Raw genomic sequence first — 22,737 nt, 5'->3', positions numbered from 1 at the left:
TTACTCTACCCATTTTAGCAGGCTAAAAATTCTACACTTTACTTACTAATAGTTTTGGAGGATGTCATACAAAAAAGTCCATATTTTAAGGAATCAGCTATTAAAATGTTACATCAGTTAAATTCTTAATAGGTTTTCTGGTTTAGCATTATATATGGCTTTGGTTTTGGTGCGGCTCTTATTATGTGCATTTCAAGAAGTTGATTTCTACTAAGCTTGATATGCAGTTAATCGTGTGTGCCTTTCTTGCGTGTTTGTTGGATTTAAAGTCCTTAAGTCATTTCAGCATTCTTAAAACAAATGTATGAGCAGATGGTGCCTTTGGTTGTAACTTAGAAAATTGCTAATGATCTTGTGTAAACAAAGTTCTGTGCCGGTCATTTAGATGTTTGCCCAATTTTGTATCCTCTGAGCAAGCATGTAACGTTTTCCTCTATTCTGGCAGAGAATCACTGAACAAGTTTGCCCTGTTCTCTCGGTTGATCCAAAACCAAGAGAGTTACAATGACTATTGCTGTATAACGCGGTGATTGACTAATATATAAAAGGATATTATTACAATCAAAATTAGCATGAGACATGCCACGTTCGTAACGAGAGAGTCACGCAATATAAATCCCATATTATGATAAGTGCTAACTACTCTGTCCCGCAATAACAGAGAATATCAGAAAATTAAGGACACCAAGACCCTTCCAAAAGATAAGTTCCACCCTGAATATAAATCCCATATATACACATACATGGACCCTCGCTGCCTCCCACACTCCAATATAATGATGATATTTTGTCTCTATTTTTTTTCAAGCCGAATGAAATGGTAAAACTAATGTAAAACATGCAGTGAAAAAAAAATCAAAATAGGATTGTCATACCAAAGTTTTGCAACATGATCCCACGTTTGGATTATGATTTTTATGTGGGTATTGTCACTCTTCAAAACTAATTAGAGTTACATTACCAAGAGGCACTTTCAAGATGCTGTATTAACGGATTTACATCTTTTCATGTTAAATATATATAGATTTTTTTTTGGTATTGTTTTCATGTTATATTTAATACGATAATATTGCATTATAATAAATTTGATAATTTAATTTTTATGAGTATTTGAATATGATGAAATAATCAATAAAAGATTAATCTAATGACTAAAGATTAAGCTCGTGTCTTAAAAAAACATGAGTTTGAATTCCTATGTCTAAATGAAGACCTTATTAGTTCTTAAAGTATTTTAATAAGGTTCTCTGAGTCTTAAAATTTGTCTTTGGTGAATTTCAGAAATCTAATTCACCATTTTTTTAACCAAAAGAAAATATGATCAAATCAGAACATACAATGACAAATCATGGATAAAAATGATATATAAAGATAAACAGTGGTGGGGTCAGTGATTCTGTAAGAAAGCAAAGAATAGATAGGAATAAAACTAAGACTCTACGGGGCCGGGCAGAAAGAGATAGTAGACGTGCACCAACAGCAACTAGACCTTGGATTTTGCACCTCTATTTCTCATCAATCTCTTTCACGTTCTAACGTGCATTATTTATTTATTTATACCTCCCTTTTGATTGAGCAATAGCATTAAGTATCGTGTAACATAACAAAAAAGTAGTGGCTTGTGTTGTGTGACTGAGGGCCAAAGGCAAAACATGGAGGTGGATCAGATGCAGAGAGAGTGCTTGGACTACACCAAATCCTTATTCTTGGAGGTAAGGTAGATAAACAACAGTATGTGCAATAAATTCACATTTAATTCTGTGGTTGTTTTCATCAGTTGTGATTTTGTGGGTCTTGTTGTTTTTCTTACATATGGTGAGAGAAGGGCTTCTTGGATGGTCAATTTCTTCAACTTCAGCAGCTACAGGATGAGAACAACCCGGACTTTGTAGTTGAAGTGGTCTCTCTCTTCTTTGAAGATTCTGAGAGACTTCTCAATGACCTTACCTTTGCTCTGTAAGTTCGCTATATACTCTTCCCTTAATGTTAATTATTGCTGTTTGGTGGTGGCTTAGGAAAAGTGCATGATCTTCTATCTTCTTGTGCAGAAATCAGAAAAGTATTGACTTCAAAAAAGTTGATGCTCATGTTCACCAGCTAAAGGGTAGCAGCTCAAGGTATTATCACTCTTCCATTGGACCTAACCAAAATTGTGTAACCCATAAGAATCTGAATAAAAAGGAACCTCTTTATTTTGTTTTGCAACGCTTCTGTACTTGTTGATTCTTAACATACTATAAAACACAGACTAATCGATTTTAGATATTATCCTTAGTAGGAAAAAAAAAGAAAGAGAGGTAGTTCCAATTCGGTTTCTGTTATAAACTATGGCTGTCTTTCCTTGGTTTACTGAGACAAATTTTCTGTCTGGTCACAGCATAGGTGCTCAGAGGGTAAAGAATTGTTGCATTTCTTTCCGCAACTTTTGTGAGGAACAGAACATAGACGCGTAAGTTTTTTATCTTTGAACAACTTTTTTCTTTCTTGAAATTTTTACACTCTTGAAGAGTAGTACAAAAGTTTGAATAACAAGGCCTAATTTCAAGCTTTGGTCATAATAGAAAAAATTATATTTTTTAATTGCCACAGGTGCCTCAGTTGTCTGCAACAAGTAAGGCAAGAGTACTGCCATGTTAAGAATAAGTTTGAGACACTGATCAGGGTAACGTGATAAAAACTATAGTTGAAGAACGTTCTGTTTCATTCTGGAGTTGAAATTTATATATGTTTTTTTTTTTATTTGATGCAGCTTGAGCAACAGATCGTGGCAGCTGGTGGGTCAATCCCAATGATGGAATTTAGTTTCTAAGGATGTGAATTTGTAGAGAAGGAAACAAGAGTATTTTGTGATCCACTTCATCTTTGGTGAAAATTCTCTTTTATGTTTATGTCTCTGATGAATGTATGGATTTTCATGAAGAGATAACTCAGATAAGTTTCCATCTAGTGTAACCCTTTTCACAAAAACAAAAAGCCTAATTTGTAATCTTTTGCATGCTTTAATGAACACCAGATACCCTAGTTAAATTAAAACATACGTCACAAGTATGTTTAGCAAAATAAACCTTATTAAAACCCTTAAATTGATATAGACAAGTTAAAAATAGTTTCAACAATGGTAGTGGGAGGATAAGGTTAGTGATTTTATAAGACTTGTGAGTGATTCTGTAGTCATTACTTCGTTAGACTTGATTGCACTGATGTAAGACCAGACCATGTAAACTGTTTCGGTGGGGCTAGATCCAAGACTAGTGACATTGTCGTCATTACGTGGAAATGTACCATAAGTCATTAGTTGGCATGAATTCATCGGTTAAAAAAATATAGTGGTTGAAGATTATGCAGATATAAAGTCACTTTATTTTGGAATATGAAATTTGGGAGGGACAGCAGATAATTCTTTTAAATTCGTGTTCAAAGATAAGGGGAATCCGTAAAAGATATGATGCTTCACAAATCAAATCAGTGTCCGGTGGTATTATCGGTGTATGACAAAGTGACACCTAATGGAGGAATACATGATTTATTTATCCTTCTTAAAAAATCGCATTGCATATATGTACTTAAATTCAAGAGTATTGGTTAAGTTGATTTAAAAAAAAAATATTTTTATTAAAATTAAAATAAATAGTATACTATTAAAGAAGTAATTTTATAAACTATATTAGTATATTTCTTCACTACACCCGAAATACAATGAAATTATTCCGTCGGATATTTCCTTTTATATGATAATTTATAGTATCAACAACACTAACAAAAAAGTATTGCTGATGGATTAGCTAGGTCTTCTATAAACTTTGCTAATCCACAATCTTTTCATACTGTTCCAAGTTGTATAGCTGATCAGTATTTGCAGGAAATAATAATATGAGCAGCTTCTATTAAAAAAGAAAAACCACTAACAAAATAGTCGTGGAAAGCATAATGGCTATTGATGATGTAAAAAGTAGATTCAATCAGAATACGTGAAAACCTTGAACTAATAACGTGTCTGGATGAGAGGGATTATAAATTGAATAATGATACATTAATCACATACAAGTGAAGTGAAGTGATCTCTATTTTTTACTGTGAGGATGATTCCATTTTCTCCGCTGTTTCTCAAAGCTGCCTATCTTTGCTGATTGGTCCTCATCGCCAAGCTTGTTTGCATACAAACTATAATAAACCTTTGCATCCACACTGCTTAAAATTCTCACTAGTTTTCCACCTTTCTCATCCACCACAATTTTTCCATCACTTGATTCATTGCCATCAGCCAAAACATTAACTGCCTTCACCTCAAAATTTGGATTAAGACCGGAATTGCTATCAGTCAAGACAGCTGCACCTACAATTTCCCCCAAGAATGTGTCCTGAAAACACAAAGGGCATTAAATAGTAGAAATCCTAATCTAGTTCTGCCTAATGCAATTTCTTAAAATGATTCTAAAGTTGGCTATTCTCCTTTTTGTATCACAAGTTATAATGAAGTTTAAGCATAACTAGCACTGAAGTTAAGATCTAAAAGAGGAATAAGCTAGAAAAAAAGAGAAGAAATTAGCAGTGGACAGGACAGGAACTTATACCATATGCTGATATCTGTTATGAGTTTGCTTTAAACGGTATAGCCTTGACAGAAGACGCTCGGAAAACACAGCCTCAGGTGTTCTTGGTGTCCTACGCAACTCGCCTATAATGGTTGAAAATGAACTTACTTGGCGCTGTGTGTTCAGTGGAATGAGTGTGATGTTAACTTCTGATTCAAAAACTGTCTTGGCTGCTAAAGGATCCAAGAACATATTGAATTCTGCGTATTGGTTGGAAGGAACTGAAAAGATATTTCCTTTGTCATTGACATTGCTGCTTAAGTGTCCCCCCACTACATATACCTCCTGCATCATTTTGGAATGTTATTCCAAGCTATCAGTACAATTTTCATATTTTAATCATCTGCACGCAAAATTTTTAAGTGCAGAGTTAAGTGTGTCATTTGGCTAATTGTACTAAAATGACTAGAATTTTTTCTGGGGTTACTCTCAAGCCACATACATAGCAGCTTATGGTTCTTGCTGATATACTATAACTCACCTGAATTCTTGAGCTTATGTTTTTCACCGATACAACCTTTGCCAGGTTAGTCAAGGGTCCATTAGTCAATACTGTAATCTTAGACCTTGGTTTAGTTCTTTGCAATACAGAGTCCCAAACTTCCATGGCTAGTGGTTGTCTGAGTTCAGGGTGATCCGTATCCCGAGGAGCCCCCCAAACTTCAGAGTTCTCTGCTGTATACCTGAAATGGTTCACAATGTGTTTGTCAGTTGCTGGTAAAAAACACTGGAAATTTTTAAGTGCGAGCAAGCCAATACATAGCCTTATTACAAGGTGTCTATGTTCCAGAATGCATGGAACACTTAACAAAGTATAAGTAGCAATTATTAGTAATAAAGTTAAAAGAGTTAGTTTTCGCAAATTGAAATATTATTGTTATACTACTATTCAAGAGAAATAACTCTTTCACATTTCTTCTTTACAATATGCTTCAAGACGCTAAGTCTTTGATTCTTATAGATGCTAAGTCTTTTATTCTTTTCTCAGATTTTGTGTACCAACATGGCGTGGTGCATTTTAGATTTACCTAGTAGTTTTAATTTCATTATGAGATAAGCCTAGTCTAATTAATTTCTGCATAGCCTGCACGATTTCAATTTTTTCTGATGCACTGTAATGCTGATAAGCAATACAAAGCCATAAAAGTAACTGAAAATCACCTTCTTGGGCTGCGTGGTAGGTCACGAGCAAGACCATAAAGAGTGTCAGAGTCTAGTAACCCCCCACTTCCATGGGGAATGGCTTTTACATACTTGCATTCTCCAACAGGTGGGAATATTGGATCTGACTGATTCATTGCAAAAACATCTCCTAGACCAACTGGGATATCGTCACGACCCATCATGTGCAGTAAGTCATAGATGACATCTATTGTTGCCGAATTAGTCCATCCAGTAGGGCTCACAATGAGTGCCTAAAGCGAAAGGTGCAAGGAACCCAAATTTAAGGTGCTCAGTGTGTGTGCAATCGTGTATATATTTCAACATATATAATAAAACTTGAATTGTCCAGTGTAAGGCAGTAACTAAAGTGCCCAAATTAAAAGTACAAAGTTTCCTAATTGAGCTAAAATCATAAAAGGTTTTTCATTTGGGCACCTTCCTATCTTAGTGTCAATATTGGACTTGGTCTAGAACAAGTAAATCAAAGAAACAATGAAAAATCAGAATACCTTAAGGTCAATTACTTGAACAGGCACTTTTAGGAGGTAAAATAGAGCCAGAAAATCGCCTGCACTCATGTCCATATCAAACACAACAGGTTTCCCCAGTGTTTTATTTTGAAAATCTGGCTTGTAAGTTACTTCTTTGTAGTAAGGAAACTGTGTGATGAAGTTGAACCTCCCAGCATTTTGTGGATGCTTTAGAACCTTTTACCCGACAAAAGACATAAAAAGTCAGATTCATATAGCTTTATCATTTTAAGAATCTATTAATATACATTTATAAATTTCTCTATTGGAACTATCATGTAAATGCTCTTTTTTCCTCACATGCATATATATATATATATATAAAGTGTGAGGGATTAATCTCGAAGAAGTTTGAATAATATACTGAAAAAGTAAACATATACATTCAAGAAGCTTATGAAATATTCTCTGTCAAGTGAGCTCCCGACATCCTTGTTAGGTTTTGCTTTTGTGGCAACAAGTACCCTCACTGAGTCTGGACCACTTACCTCTGCTGTGTAACCATCCTATAGAACATGTTGCAGTAAATAACACGTTAACATTTACTATATGTAGGTGTGAATGTGTACGTAACAAATTGAAGTTGGGAAAGTAGCAATTACCTGACATTTCCCTTTCCCATTATTCACAAAGCAGAGTGGATCTCTAAGTCCTTGTTGAACATGGCCACTATGCACCCCACCTTTTTCTAAATTGAATTTAGGAACTCTTCGGCCATCAAAGAAAGGGTTGGAGCCATCAGATACCCCATATGGTTTGTTTGAAGTGATTACAGTTATGTTCATATACTCCATTTCAGCAAATTCATTTTCTCCTTTATGGTTATTGGGTTTACTCATGATTGAGACGGCTACACCAGCTGTGAAAGAGTCCCACATAAAATAACTCTGCCACCAATGAGTTATTAACTTATTATGAATATTAGTTACTTTATCAAACAAAGTGCATGTTAAATTGTTAATGACAGAAAATAATATGCATGCATAAATTCATTAAGAAATTAATTACCGAATAGAATTCGTTGTCAAACCAAGTATCACGGACCATTTTCTAGGATTTGAAAATGTAATGTGCCTCATATGTGTCTTGACTCTTTTCAAATGCATCAAAGAATTCTTCGTTGATGGGGATTGTGTTTGTTGCATCAAGAGGAACAAGGGTGACAGGAATTCCAGAATGAATCACCTGAAAATCAGGATATATTTTTTTGTTGTGAACATATTTTTTGTCTGATTCAAGGTGTATTTAAATAAACAAAAACAAATAGACATTTTATAAAACTTTTTCTTCTTCTCAAAATCTACTTTTCTAAGCTTTTAAAAACATGTTGAAATAATGAGTTTTTTTTTATAAATAATTTAATTATTATAAATTTTTAAAACGTGTTTCAAATTTTTAAAAAAAAACTTTTTCCTTGAATATACACAAATAAATAAACGGATCTACGTATATACACCCATAAAACCATTTTTATCATAGCGTACATTAATCTTAAACTTAACAACAATAGTGCCAAGTTGAATGCAGTTGATATCAAGGGCAAAGTAAACATTATTATTGTTCTATATTTCAATTGAAACAGAAAGTATAATTTATTACTTAATTAAGTAATATCAATAGATAGAACAATAAATGTACAAATTAGAATTTGCAATATCTTAAATTTAATGAAATTTTTTAAAAATGATTTATATAAAACTAAATGAAAATGGCCTCAAAGAGTTGGGAAAAAAAATAGCACAATTCTCTGATTACTAACTAATAAGGTGTGTCAATAATTTACTTTTAAAGCAAGAACTGGTTTGATGTAAATCGAAATGTCTGACCTGGTATGCTGCAAAAGGGTCTCCAAATATATTGAACTCTGCATAAGGGTTGGTATTATAATCTGTAAACATATTGCCACGGTCACCACACTGCATAGGCACGCAGGTAGATGAAGCATTTTTGGGGCAACAACCTGTTGGGTTGCTTGACCTTACACCGCCACCCATTATATAAATATGTTCCACATTTTTCTTTAGGTGTGGGTTATTCATTAGGAAAATTGCAATGTTTGTATGCGCTCCAATCACAAGCAGAGTTATTGGACCTGCAGATATTTTTTCAATCAACACTTGCTGTGCAGTTGGTTGCTGTAGTGGAATGTATTTCCTAGTTCCCTATTTTCATGATGATTAGTATGAGTAATTAGGCTATAGACAATTAAAACAAATGAGTACAAGCAAACTTCTATAGAGAATTCACGTTCAATAAAATATTAAAATAGTAAAGCTAAACAGAAAAAGTTATCTATTCGAAATGGAAAATTTTACAATTAATAACAAGGAAATGGAAAAAAAAAGCTTATTTTAACAGAAAATTCATTTCCCGTAAAGGGTAAAAGTTAAAATTACTCATAAAATGCTTATCTAAGTTAATTTAACATGCAAATTCACTTGAGACGCATCACTAATGACATAAAACATTTTTATGTACAAAGCAAAAAATTGAACATGTGAGTTCCTCTACCAGTAATTAAGCTACCTTAATTAGCGGGTCATATATTAGGTATTATATTTGTACCTGCGGTAGGAAAGCCTTCCTGATACCATAATTGGCATCGATGTCTAATCGCCCTCCAAGACCTACAGGAATTGCCCCTCTGTATCTGCAACCTCCTACTGTTGTCATTCCCTGCTTAATTCACACGTCAATATCATTGACAAATATAAGAGAGAAATTCTTAATACTCATAAAAAAATGTTCTTTCTAGTATGTTTTATTATTGATTTAAATTTTTTAAAATTTATTAATAATTTCATTAAATAGAGCATAAAAATTATATCATTTCATAAATTTTAATTATTTTAATTAATAATAAAAAAATATATTGATAAAGATATATTAAAAATATATTATATTTAAATATGGTTTTTATTTCTATATAAGTTAGTTTTTTCTCACTTTTAGTTTTTATAAGTTTAATATTTTAATTTTAGTCATTATAAGGTTATGTTTTTTAATTTTAATTCCGGTAAAATATTTAGTTTATTTTTAGTTTCAATAAATTTATATTTTTTATTTATTTTGATCCTAGTAAATATAAACTTATAACAATTATAAATAAAAAAATTTAGAAATTCACATGAATTCAAACTGAAAAAACGTCAATTTATAGGAATTAAAATTTTTTTAAAAAAAAAACTTACAAAACATAAAAAATGAAAAAGTATTAACTTTACGAAAATCAAAAAGTAAATGTATTGCGGGAACATTCTTTATATGTTTTTCTTTTTTTAGTTATTTACTAAACTACACTTGTTTAACTTATAAATGGGATCGTTTGTCTTTGTTGAGCAGACACTTAACTCTATGTTGTGTCTCCCTATTTTGAAGGAGGGTTTGCAAAAGGATAAGAATATACCTGTTCTACAATAGGAAGATATCCACCGACGTTAGGGAGTATGGTACCATTTTGTAGTATTCCACCCTCGCCTCCAACTCCAACGGCAACGTCATCTCGCCCCATCATGTAAAGTAGATCGTAAATGTGATTAACAGCATGACCAGCACTCGTCCAAGCATTTGCACTGATGGTGATGCCCTGAAGATGAAAAATCAACGAATATATCCATAAATTCGGAAATGGATTATTAATTGCGTACTATCCAATATCAAACCATCTTTTACCGTGATACTTCTTATCAAGAGAGTATAATATTATAATCTTTCTTTCTTTTACTTCATATTTAAGTATTGTTCATGTAACTAGATTGTAGCTCAAAGGAAGAACATCTGGTCTAAGAGCATTTATATAAGTGTAAAAATATAATTCTCTTTAGGTCAAATGTACAAATACATCTTATCACGATCCTATTGGTCCCCCGAGATCCCCGGAAATGTCTTGTGTAAGCGGTTAGTAGGTTTACTTAATAATAAAGGGTTAAATGATGTGTATAACGGATACTGATTAGTAGTTTCGAAAAATCGATTGAAATCCAATAATTAGTGAAAGTCGTTGTCCAAACAATGAGACTACTATCACTCTTTAAATAATCTTCTAACAAATAAATAAGACTTTGTATTTTTTTAATAACTAGGTACACACAAACCAAAATTAATAAATAGGTACACAACACCAGCCCGGAAGAAACAAGCCTTCATCAAAATATTACACACACACACACACACACACACACACACACACACACACACACACACACACACACACACACACACACACACACACCACACACACACACACACACACCACACACACACACACACACACACACACACACACACACACACACACACACACACACACACACACACACACACACACACACACACACACACACACACACACATATGTTAAAAGTCCACAATTTGTTATTTAAGATTTAGCTTGTTCATAATTATATTTTTATTTTAAGTTTTTGTTTAATTTAATTTTGTTTCAATAATTAAAAGTATAACTCATTTAAGTAGTTCCTTGTCCACAATTTGCGGAACGTATGAGTTATGACTTCCACTGCACGTGGATACACACGCCCACGCGGAGGACTATTCACAACTGGAAAGACACACCTTTTGTTTTTATTATTATTATGGTAAAAACCCCCCGAAAGAAATAAAGAAAAACTCGTCAATTTAATTAGCTAGAGAACAACTATATTGGTCGGGAAGTAATTAATGATATTAAAATACACAGCTCACTCAGTCAAATAGTATGTTAAGATAAGTTAATTCAGAAAAGCTTTTATAAATTAAAATTTATTTATACATAAATTAAAAGAACTATACGCAAGAACTTTATAAATTAAATGATAAATAAACAAATTTTATTACCTTATAAAAAAGCTCATTATTCCATTTTGATTTTCTTCATAAGAAATATTATTTAAAAAATGTATCCAACCAGATTGAAAGTCTAAATGATGATGGTTTACAATGAAAAGAAGAAGAAGGATGAAGGTGGGAAAAGAAAGAGATGAAACTGAAAGTATATATTGTAAATTGATTGAAGGATTGGCTTGCTTACCTCCAACTGAAACTGTGAAGCGTTGAACTTCAAGAGATAGAGAAGAGCAAAGAAATCATCAGTGTCAACATCTGTATCCACAAGAATCCGATGAGGCCTACTACCCTCTGCACAACCTCCTATAATAATCAACACTACCACTGCAATTGAAGAAACTAAAACCCAACACCTTATCCCCAACAACAACATTCTATTCGTCAACGTGGAGTATTTATAATAGAAAGAAAGATGAACTAATTAAGCAGAGTCGATGACCAATTACCAAACAGATATATAGTTGAACGGGGAGGACCGGAGGAACCACCGCCAACTGTGAATGTGATGTGAGAGTGCTACAATTAATAACAATACATAAAATTTTCACGTGCTTGCATGCTTGCATGGTACTTCAATTTTGACCACCCACGCAGAAAAAGGAGCCACATGCATCTAGAAAAAAGAAAAACCCAGTGAAAATGATTTGATATATATGTGTGAGTTGTACTCTAATCATCACATTCAAGAAGAAAGATTAATTTATGGGTAGTTTTTTCATTTGACATACACAACCATGAATATAAATACCAGTTGTGACGTGATTTTAAAAAAATGTCAAACGTGTAAACACAACTTACATTCTAATTTAAAAAAATAAAAAAAAGAAGGTTGTCTATGATGCACATTAATTAGATGATTTTGAATTTTGTCATTATTTAGATTAAAAAAATATAAATTCGAATGTAACTTTTTTGTGGTGAAAATAAATAAAAATATAACTTGTTACTGCCACATCTTATGTCCGTGTTTAAAAACACATTTTCCAGTTAATAAATTATATAAAATAGATAAATGACGCAAAAATTATAACTAGCAGCTTTCATTAAAGTGTGAAACACTTCATCCACGCAACGGAACATGTTAAAACTTACAGTGTTTTTATTTATTTTTTATTATTTTTATTATTATTTATCATTACTATTATGAATATTATTATTATTATTATTCATAAATCTTACAGTGGGTTTGATTCCACACTTTAAATATGATTTTCAGAAACTAATTGTTATACTTTTTATTTTTTTACTGTATAGTTTTTATATTTTAAACATTATTATTTCTTCTTAACAATATTCCATATATGCTATTACTCCGATTATATAAAAACTTTACAAATTACACTGCGTGATTTGCAGCATGCATAAACAAAACACACGAATCTGTCGCTCCACAAATGGTATGTCAAACTTGTCAAAATTAAGACATCTAACTTGTGGTTTGTTGTAAAACATCTATTCTCTTATTGAGAACTCATTTGATCTTCATATATTTCTCGAAATATTTTCTTACCAAGTTTTGTTAAATTGGACGTTGGATCCCGTGCATGATTAAATATAGTTGACGTTGGGTCCCATGCATAATTAAATATGAGTAATTCGTTGTTGTTGTTGTTATTTTACCGAAGAGTAATTCGTTGTTAAATCTTATATATAATGTTTAATTTCAAATTATATTTTAGTGAAATTCCAGTATTTACTAATTAACTTCACTGTTAATTCTTTTAAAAAGCAATTAAATGAAGATCAACTAGCATTGCAACTATGAATACAAATGTTGAAGCCCCTACCGTAGTTGGGTTTCATGGGCGGCAGCATTTACAAGAGTCAAAAGCGTTACTTTCTAATACTAAATGTTTAAGGTTACTGTACATCCACTAAAAAATATTAATTCATATTTTTTATTTATTAAAATATTCATATTTAATCATGTTATTGAAATCATTATTCACCATCAATATTTAGATAATGGAGAGTCTATAAATTATGTTAGGTGGATATTTTCATTAATGAGTGATTAGCTATTGACTTGAGAGTATTATTGTCTATTTTAGATAGCACTAAAATTTCAATACACAAATAAGGATTGTTGAAAAAAATTTGTAAATTTAATCTTGAATGTATAAAACATTAATAGTTTTTAGAACAAAACTAATGCTAAAACATCTATAGTTTAAGAATGGGAGAGTGTCTTTAAAAAAATATTATTTTACTTCTATTTAAAATTTATTAGTATTTAATATCAATGATCATAAATCAGAGAAAATTTAATCAGTACTATAAAATATTATTCCCCTATCCCAACATAAATGTTGTGTTAGAAGAAAAATAACTTAAATAAGTTTTATTTTATTTTTTCAATATAGTATTAATTAATTTTTCCATTAATATCCAAAATAAATGTATCACTTTATCTTTTCAATATAGTATAATACAAAAGATTAGTTTTATAAAATTATTATTCATTTTTCATCTATCTATTAAGTTTTATTCATCAAAGTGAGTACTTTTTCATTTATACTCTTAATAATATTTGTTAGAATGGTACTATTGTGTTTATAGCAAACACATTAATAATAAAGTTAATTTGATAAAATTGTTATTTTCATTCATTTATTCATTAGTTTAACTTAATTGCCCTTTTAAACCTCTTTTTTTAAAAAAAAAAATTGTTTTGTAAAATAATTTTGAACCACTCACAAATCATTTTTTAATATAAATTCTATTAAATTTTGGAAATTGTTTCCAAAACACCCTTACAAGTCACACCCCAACTCACGCTTTACTTTCTTTTTTCGTAATAACGGTAATTAGTATTTCTATAAGTTACATTTCGATCGATGGTCCCCTCTTTCATAACATACTCGTTGTTGCAATCATATTTCAGGTATGCATGTTAACCGGTTTCTTTTTTTTACATATTCAAGCACTCTCCAACCCACATCTCGACCAACACACCATTTGAGTATATTTTATTTTTATGTCAAACTTGACATGAAATGAATGTTCCATGGATCCTTTTCTATATTTTATTTTTTATGTTAAACTTGACATGGAGGGTGTGTTTGGGATGAAAATAGAGAAGATGGAAATAAAAAGAAATTTTTGAATTAAAGTAGTGTAAGAGATATGAGACACGCCTAATTTCTTCTCTATATCTCTCTTTACCCCCTCAACCAAACACACCCAAAATAAATGATCCATTCCGTAACAAAAATAATATAATCCCAACAAGTCAACAACTATGTTTGACAGTAGGATGGCTGCCTAAGCCTAACTAAATATTGATAGCTGCATGTTTGTACAAAAGGCCCTCTAAAACAGATATTGATAATCAGGGCCACGTACTCATGGATTCACCACAAGAGAAGTGTTAGCAACATATTCTCTCTTGTTAATTAAAATGTGTTGAAAATTACAAAATCAAGAGAGTCATTAATAACTATGTGGAACCCACTAAATCTTGTGATTTTTAATAACTTTTAACCAATAAAAGATGGTGTGGTCAAAAGAATGCACTAGAGAGTATATGATCTACCATTTTTCTTCACGGAAAACTATGATCTATTCTACATGAACCCGGTCCCCATCAGCAAACTGCACTCGATTATCATCATTGTCATATGAAGGGAAATTGGCAACGTGTTTAATTCAGTGACCGGATAACATGAGGAATGGAATCGTCCATTCCTTTCCCTCTCAGTCTCTACCTACCATGCAAGGATTCATAGCAGAAGGCTAAACAAGATCAAACCTTGATTGGGTTGGGCATGCCATCAGATCCAAACCCAAGCCAGCGTTCAAGATAGCTAAACATATTCCATTTACGCCACCACAGGCAGAATATAAAACCCCAATAATGCAGTATAATATATGACAGAATCTTAGAACTCTGTTAAATATCCGAAACTATAATATCCACATTTATTAGACCCTGCCATCGAGCTTCTTAAGGAATAAGCCTCTTTTACTTCCTGCAACATACTTCTCCCTACTTAAGGAAAGGAACTTAAAGTTTCGAGGATCTGAATGAAGCACAAGAGACCCCAAAAATTGTGAAGAATATTTAAAGGAAAAAAAAATTCTATGAACCAAAACAACCTTTCCTTCTTACTCCTAATCCTATGAACCAAAACAACCTTTCCTCTCCCAAATTATTGAACTTTACGAAGTCTCAATCTAATAAAAGGTTCATGGGTAATTGGGTATTCCCAATAATCAGGTGTTAGTCATCCAACCATACTAACTCTAAAGAACCGCAACAATTTGATTCCACTTAATATTAAAACTTTAAGCAAGGTTCAATTAACAATCTTGCCATACTTTGAGTGCATAACATACATTATGTTAAACGATCAATATCCTAGAAAATATGAGCCTATATAAAACTGAACAGATTTACTTTTTCATTGATTCATTACCAATCCAAATTATTCACCCACCTTACTTATAGAGCACACATAATCAACCCTTTTCCCCCCTTCAAAAAGGATAAATTATAACACAAGCACGTCATTAACCTTCCCACCACTTAAAAATACACCCAGAGAAAAGCCCCTAAATCTAGAATATGATGGTCATTATGCAATTGAATAAGATAAGATTCGTCTACCTCATTATTGTCCATATAAGACAAAAACCAGATATGCAAATCACAGAATCGTGAGGAGAAAAAAAAGAACAGAAAGAAAATCTTGAGTGACATGTATTTATCTAACTATAACTAAGCAAAAACTGTGGAAATGGGCTTATGAAGAAGCAGTTTTCGGTAGTTAGCACGAACCCCTGAGTCGGACTCATCGTGATACCAACCGACCGATTTCTGAGCCTCAATGACGATTTGGGAAAGACCTGAAGTTGAGAAAAAAGGGTAATTGAAAAAAAATGGGAAACTAAAGAGAGAGTTGAGAATTTGGAATAGAAAAAGAATAAAGGAACCTTGTCTGACAGTTTGCTTGTTGTTGCGGATGTCGTGGACGGTGGCGGAGATTTTCCAATACAGAGGGCGACCAATGTAGAAGAGAAGAAGAAGCAGAAGCGCCACCACCACAATACGGAACACAATCCTTGATGTCGGTGAACCCATTCCTCTCTCTTCTTCTCCTTCACGCTCTCTTCTTCTCAATCACACAAACAATAAGAACAAAACAAACCCTCTCTATCTCTCCTTTTGCAGTTTCTGCTGTTATACTTGTTACCACGTCACCCCCATTTTATATACTCTCTTATTTATTTATAACTTATACAAAAGTTAATTTTGATAAAGAAAAGTTAAATTTAACTGCAGTTTTTATAATTTTATTTTTTTTTCCATATATATCTAGACAGTTAAATATTAGTTTCTCAAAATATAAACATTTATTTAAAAGATTTATTTACTAACAAGTCATTCATTGGTTTGATATTATTCTCAATTTTTTTAAAATAAGATCTCAAATATAGATATATTTTATATTACAGAAAGATTAATCATTATGAAACTAAAGCAAGAAAAGAAAAAAAAACAATTAACTAGAATCTAGAAAAAGCTACACCACAAGTGTCGGCTTCTAACACAATGAGTGATATTCCGATATTAGTGGTTCATGAGGATGAGACCATCAAAACCTGATGCTCCTGGAATGCCAATGGAGCTGCCATCGACGTTAATTTGACAAACCCCTCAGGAGGAGTCCATTAGACAAGACGAATAGCTGTCACTTCGGTTGATGAAACATCCTGCTGAAGAATATAATGGGTAGTGTAAATCTGGTCAACAGTGAACTAGTTAGTCCATATTTAAAGGGTTAATCTCATTGACTAGATCGTTGAATATATGTATATATATATTGAATAAATCTCAATTATAAAAGAATTTATAACAACTAATATTACTATTCAAATAATTAAGTTAGACTTTTCTTAACAAAGGGTGCAACTTAGCTTGCTAGATAGAATAAAATACATAAGTTATTATAAATTAATTATTACTTGTGTTTAATTTCTACTATAAACAAACTCTCTTGATGTATGATGACATGTTTAATATGCATAATATATTTAATAACTTTAAAAATAGCTTTTTCAGTATATTATTTAGAGATGTATTTCATATATTACTCTCACAATTGGGCAAAAAAAAAAATTCTCAATTATCTAAAATTGCCATCATTTTATTTTTAAATATATCAATATAATATCTTTTATGATTTTATCTCTATCTTTATATTGAATTTTAATAAAAAAAAATTAAAATTTGTCGATAGATCCATTAGTCTTGAGAAACGAGAGGCGCCGTTTGAACACATCTGGATCTGGCTAGGAAAGTTCCATGTGCATAACCTACCCTTAGATTATAAGTAGACCATGATTAAAGTAATGGCTAAGATAGTTTCTTTGCGCAGGAAAATGCTTGAAGAATGTGAATTTTTTTAACCATTAAGCTAACAATATAAAAATGGATACATATCAACTGCTATTTGTCACATTAATACAATTCATCTGCACGTAAATCCCATTATGTTTTTTTTATGCATTACTTGGCAATGCAGATCCTAACCATTGTTTCAAATTAATCTAAAAGAATTTGACTAGTAGTAATTGCACATGATCCTCCTGCTGGAAATTTTTGGCACGGACTGAGATTTGGGAACAACATTTGGAGGCAATTGCTGAATTTATCCATCCAAGCTTTGTTTCTCTTTTTTTCCTTCTATGAATTGATGCATGCCTGAACTTCTTCCAGTGTTTTTCCTTTGGTTTCTGGGAGTAACTTTGCTACGAAAAGAATAGTCAAAAGGGAAAATCCAGCATACAAAAATAAAGTGATTTGAAATATACGTTACCAATTATTACCAAGAGAACTCCAGCTCATTAGAAAGTTGAAAGTATATGAAACTACCCAAGCTCCTAGCCAATTCACCAAAACCACCAAGCTCCCTGCAGTTCCCTTAACGTGTATGAGAAAGATCTGCAATGTGAAAACTAGTATTAGAACATTGCTTGAATTTTCCTATCGAACACCATCAACAGGAAAAGAAGAAAAAAAAGCTCATAAAGATATGCCAAAATAGTGCTCAAAACCATTCAAATGTGTTTTGCCAAATGACTCATACCTCAGACATTATTACCCAAGGAACCGGTCCCATTCCAATTGAAAACGCCCCTACGTAGATCTGATTACAAGTAGTGCCAAAAAGGTGATGGATTTTCAGGTTAAACTGGACTTTGAGTTTAAAAATTACACAATTAACTACTCAGTGACCCTAACAACATCCTTAGAAGAAGACTCACCAGCACGCTGGCAACTGCCAATATTGGTACACAATCAAGCAATAAGCTCTGATCCTGATCCATGGAATCATAAAGCAAAATTTTAGAATTGAGTTATGCACACTTAATATATGGAGAAAAAATGATTATTAAAAGCTTGCCTTGAGAAAGAAAGCAACTCCTGTAATAAAGCAGCCTAAAAATGTCCCACTTGCTGAAGCCTACATGCATACAGGCACTTGCTATTAGGCATCAAAGCTCTTATTCCCCTTACTTCTTTTAGATGACATTATTAAAAATTCAAATGCTTGAAAAATAGATCTACCATTATAAGTGGTCTTCTTCCAGACTTATCCATCAACATGGCTCCCAATACAGTGAATGGAACCTGCCATTCATTTTATTAGATGAAGTTTAAACAGAGAATTAAGGTTATATTATACTATCATATATGATTATCGTCTGTGAAATCCTTAGAGGGATTAACTACCTGCATACAAGCGTATGCTATGCTACCAATTTTTCCTGAAGAAAGTCCTGTAAATCAAGTAGTACGGGAATGAATAAAACAGAACAAAGAGCTACTTCAAGACCTCAAAATCAGCATGCGTTTTTTTCTTACTTACCAGCTGCTACAAAAGTCTCAACAACAACAACAACAACAACGCCTTATCCCACTAGGTGAGGTCGGCTACATGGATCAACTTCCACCATAATGTTCTATCAAGTACCATACTTCTATCCAAATCATTAAGTTTGAGATCCTTTTTTATAACCTCTCTTATAGTCTTTTTGGGACTTCCTCTGCCTCGAATAGTTTATCTTCTCTCCATCTGGTCTACTCTCCTCACTACAGAGTCTACCGGTCTTCTCTCTACATGCCCAAACCACCTAAGTCTATTTTCCACCATCTTTTCTACAATAGGCGCTACTCCAACCCTCTCTCTAATAGCTTCGTTTCTAATTTTATCCTGTCGAATCTTACCACACATCCACCGCAACATCCTCATCTCCGCTACACCTACTTTATTCTCATGTTGGCTCTTGACCGCCCAACATTCTGTTCCGTACAAAATCGCCGGTCTTACCGCAGTCCGATAAAACTTTCCCTTTAGCTTGATCGGTACCTTTGCATCACATAACACCCCCGATGCTTTTCTCCATTTCATCCATCCTGCTTGAATGCGATGATTCACATCCCCTTCAATTTCCCCATCATCCTGTATTACAGACCCAAGATATTTAAACCGTGTGACTTGAGAGATAATATGGTCTCCTATTTTCACCTCTGAGTTAGAAACCCTCCTTCTTTTGTTGAACTTACATTCCATATACTCCGATTTGCTTCTGCTTAGGCGAAAGCCATGTATTTCTAGAGCTCGTCTCCAAGTTTTCAACCTCTCATTCAACTCCTCCCTTACAAAAGTCTCAGCTGTATAAAATCCAATACCATTAATTCCAACAGATTGTTGGCATACCATTAATCCAACTCCAATCTGAAATCATTACAAACTGTTAGAAATATCCGATTACTCGCATTCTCTGATTGAACTTATGCTAGAAAAGTATGTTACTTACAACTACTGATCGCACATGTTTGCTTTGGAACAGAGCCAGAAACTTAGTTTTAGGAAGGCTTTGTAGAGTTTCAATATAATCCTGTTCACAAAAAACAAGTCGGCTCAGCTTATCAAGCATGTCAAATTGATTAGGGAACATTTTAAAGATGCTCAATCAGTTAAGGGAGCTTGGGAAGTACAAGAATTTCATCAGCTTCTTGAGATACATCAACATCTTTTCCCGAGTTTTCTTAAAGCTACTTGAAATTCTTTCTTGAGGCCAACCTTTGCCTGAAAGTAAAATTATTTTTAGTTTATTTGGAAAAAGAAACCAAAAGAAATGTTTCGCTTTAGACTCTAAATGTTTACCAGCCATCTAGGAGACTCTGGGATAAAGTGCAAACCAATCAGCAATGAAATGCAAGGCACAAGCCCTTCAATGTTCAAGCCAAGACAGCAGTCAGACCTTTTCCTCCATAACTGGTTAAAAAGCAACAACCAAAGCTAATATTATAACTTACCTGCTAGTGCTAGCTGTCTCCAACTTAAGAAACTTCCTAATAAGAATGAGATTGATGATCCAATAACAATCATAAGCTGCAGAACAATTAGAGTCAAGGTCAAAATGCATCTCAATGATACTTAACTTTTAGTCAAAGAAACAAACATGATAATTCTTGTTAGTCCCCCACCTGATTTGTTGTTGCAAGTCCACCACGAAGATTTTTGGGTGCTATTTCAGCTATATATACAGGCACCTGTTCCATTTTGGTATTTTGTTACAACTTTGAAATATTATCATCAAGAAGCAACTTTTTGAACAAAAGCAAACAAATTTTTTTATGGTTATAATGTTGTAGTTAGTTGCCACTTACCACGAATGAGATAACTCCAATTCCATATCCTGTGAAAAATCTTCCCAGGTCAAGTGAGTAAGGATCCTGCAGTTGATAGAATAACACAACTGAGACCTCTTTTCCATTTTTCAACATTTTTCTAAAGATGAATTTGTTCTGTGCAGAAGATGCATGCCTTTGAGAAGAAAACAGCTAGCCATCCTGTTATGCAAAATCCTGTTGACATTCTCATCGCCTGTTTGTCATTAAAAATCAAGGCTTATGAATACTGAAAGGCCTTATAAAGTGCATAAATTAATCTAGAATTTATATTTCAAATACCCCTTTCCGGCCAATGAAATCTGTAATCCGGCCACTTGTTATAGCCCCAAGCGTTGCACCAATGGTTACTAAAGAACCGAACATAGAAAACTGCAATTCCCCACAAAACAATAGTAGTTGTCTTTAATTCAGATAATATGGTATAAATCATTTGTCAATAAGAAGAAGAAATTAAAATACTAACCTCAGCAAGAGATAGATTAAGATCTTCCCTGATAGCCGCTTGAGTGGGAGCTGAATAGCCCACCTGCCAAAATAATAATTTGAGCTAAACATACAACCCTTTTTTTTTTCTTTTGATTTTTGGGTGTAATTTTGGTTTGGTCCTAACCCAGAAAACCAACAGAAAAAATGAAAGAGACATTTAGTGAACAGTGATTTCAGAAATTTTCTTTCTTGAGCCATGCACCATACTTCACTATATTGTTTGTCACTTAAAAAATTAAAAAAACTCCATGGCTTTACAGATTATATATAGAATTTTGAGAAAGCTTGAAGATACTTATACAAGTTCCAAATGAGAAAGAACCACAAACAGCAACAACACCATTCCGATAGATCCATTTTCCACTGTTGTATTAGATTCAACATCTTTACAGGCAGCAGCATCCTTCTCATGTTGAATGAAGGGCTCTTGCAAACCCTGAATCCTATTGGCTTCTCCACTATCAACATCCTTGTGCTCCTCAATTGCCACTTTCTTCAATAGCAATATGCACTCGAAAAACGAGTAACACAAGAACAATGAAATAGTCCCACCAAAAGTTAAAAACAAAGTTATGATACTAACAGTGTACATGCAAAAACATGACGAGTTGGGTGGTATTTATAGTACGTGTTTGGCTAAAAGATATTTATTTGTTAAAAATCTTATCTCTAAATATTGGTATTCTATTAATTAATTTACGAAGTTATTGGTTTAAATGGTATCTTGATTATTTTGAAACATCTATCCTGTAATTAATGATTATTAGTATAAGGTAAGTGTATTTGAAAAATGCAATATGAGTTGAATGAATTCAATTATAGTAGCTGAAAGCATTGCAATTTACTTTTTATGAAATAAATAATAAGGTTTTGTTTGATTTCTTTCTCACTCTTTAATTTCAAAAACTTTTTTTTAAAAAAATTCTATACTACTCAATAATTAATTTGTCGTCCAAAATTTATTATGTTTTAAAAATTGTTTAAAAATTAGTTTTAAAAATAAAAATAGAAATAATTAGAAAAAACATTCCCATTCCCTTCTTTTATTTTGTGGTTCTAGTTCAAGGATGTGAATCATCTAAAATGGCGTTGCATGTAGTGAGATATTTAATTAGTCTATGTAGCTATGTTCTTTATTTTTGAAAAACTAAAAACAATTTTTAAAAATAGAAACCAAATACATCCCAGATCTTCTTTCAACTTTTTTCATAAATATACACCTTTGACGGTGGCCTTTTCTCTTGATTAATTACAATACTTTCCATCAAAATTGGAAAAGAAAGAAATAAAATTATAATCCTACAAATCAAAGAAATCAAATTAACTTAAAAGTTATCTAGTTGAGTGTAACTTGTTTTGCAAGATATAACTATCAATAGAAGTTAAAATAAAATGTTATAGTAATTTATAATAGCTG

General features: G+C 32.5%; 2 protein-coding genes and 2 pseudogenes across 2 annotated transcripts; 1 reads left to right on the top strand and 3 right to left on the bottom strand.

Moving 5' to 3' along the window:
• The first annotated feature begins 1,416 nt into the window (after positions 1–1,416).
• LOC114420096 (histidine-containing phosphotransfer protein 1-like) lies at positions 1,417–3,033 on the top strand. Its single transcript, XM_028385950.1, has 6 exons — positions 1,417–1,712; positions 1,826–1,956; positions 2,049–2,117; positions 2,378–2,449; positions 2,590–2,662; positions 2,750–3,033. The coding sequence occupies exons 1-6, from the start codon at positions 1,653–1,655 to the stop codon at positions 2,807–2,809; spliced, it is 465 nt and encodes a 154-aa protein (XP_028241751.1). The 5' UTR covers positions 1,417–1,652; the 3' UTR covers positions 2,810–3,033.
• Positions 3,034–3,929: 896 nt separating this feature from the next.
• Positions 3,930–11,603, bottom strand: LOC114420094 (annotated as a pseudogene).
• Positions 11,604–15,675: 4,072 nt separating this feature from the next.
• LOC114420093 lies at positions 15,676–16,320 on the bottom strand. Its single transcript, XM_028385949.1, has 2 exons — positions 16,064–16,320; positions 15,676–15,976 (listed from the first exon to the last, which is right to left on the bottom strand). Exons 1-2 carry the CDS (start codon positions 16,209–16,211, stop codon positions 15,849–15,851), a joined length of 276 nt encoding a protein of 91 aa, XP_028241750.1. The 5' UTR covers positions 16,212–16,320; the 3' UTR covers positions 15,676–15,848.
• Positions 16,321–17,513: 1,193 nt separating this feature from the next.
• On the bottom strand, positions 17,514–21,912 carry LOC114420742 (annotated as a pseudogene).
• Between the last annotated feature and the right edge of the window lie 825 nt (positions 21,913–22,737).

This window comes from Glycine soja, chromosome 7 (genome assembly GCF_004193775.1).
Source record: "Glycine soja cultivar W05 chromosome 7, ASM419377v2, whole genome shotgun sequence".
Taxonomy (NCBI): domain Eukaryota; kingdom Viridiplantae; phylum Streptophyta; class Magnoliopsida; order Fabales; family Fabaceae; genus Glycine; species Glycine soja.
The sequence above is the reverse complement of the archived record's forward strand: the minus strand, read 5'-3'. Positions and strand labels throughout refer to the sequence as shown.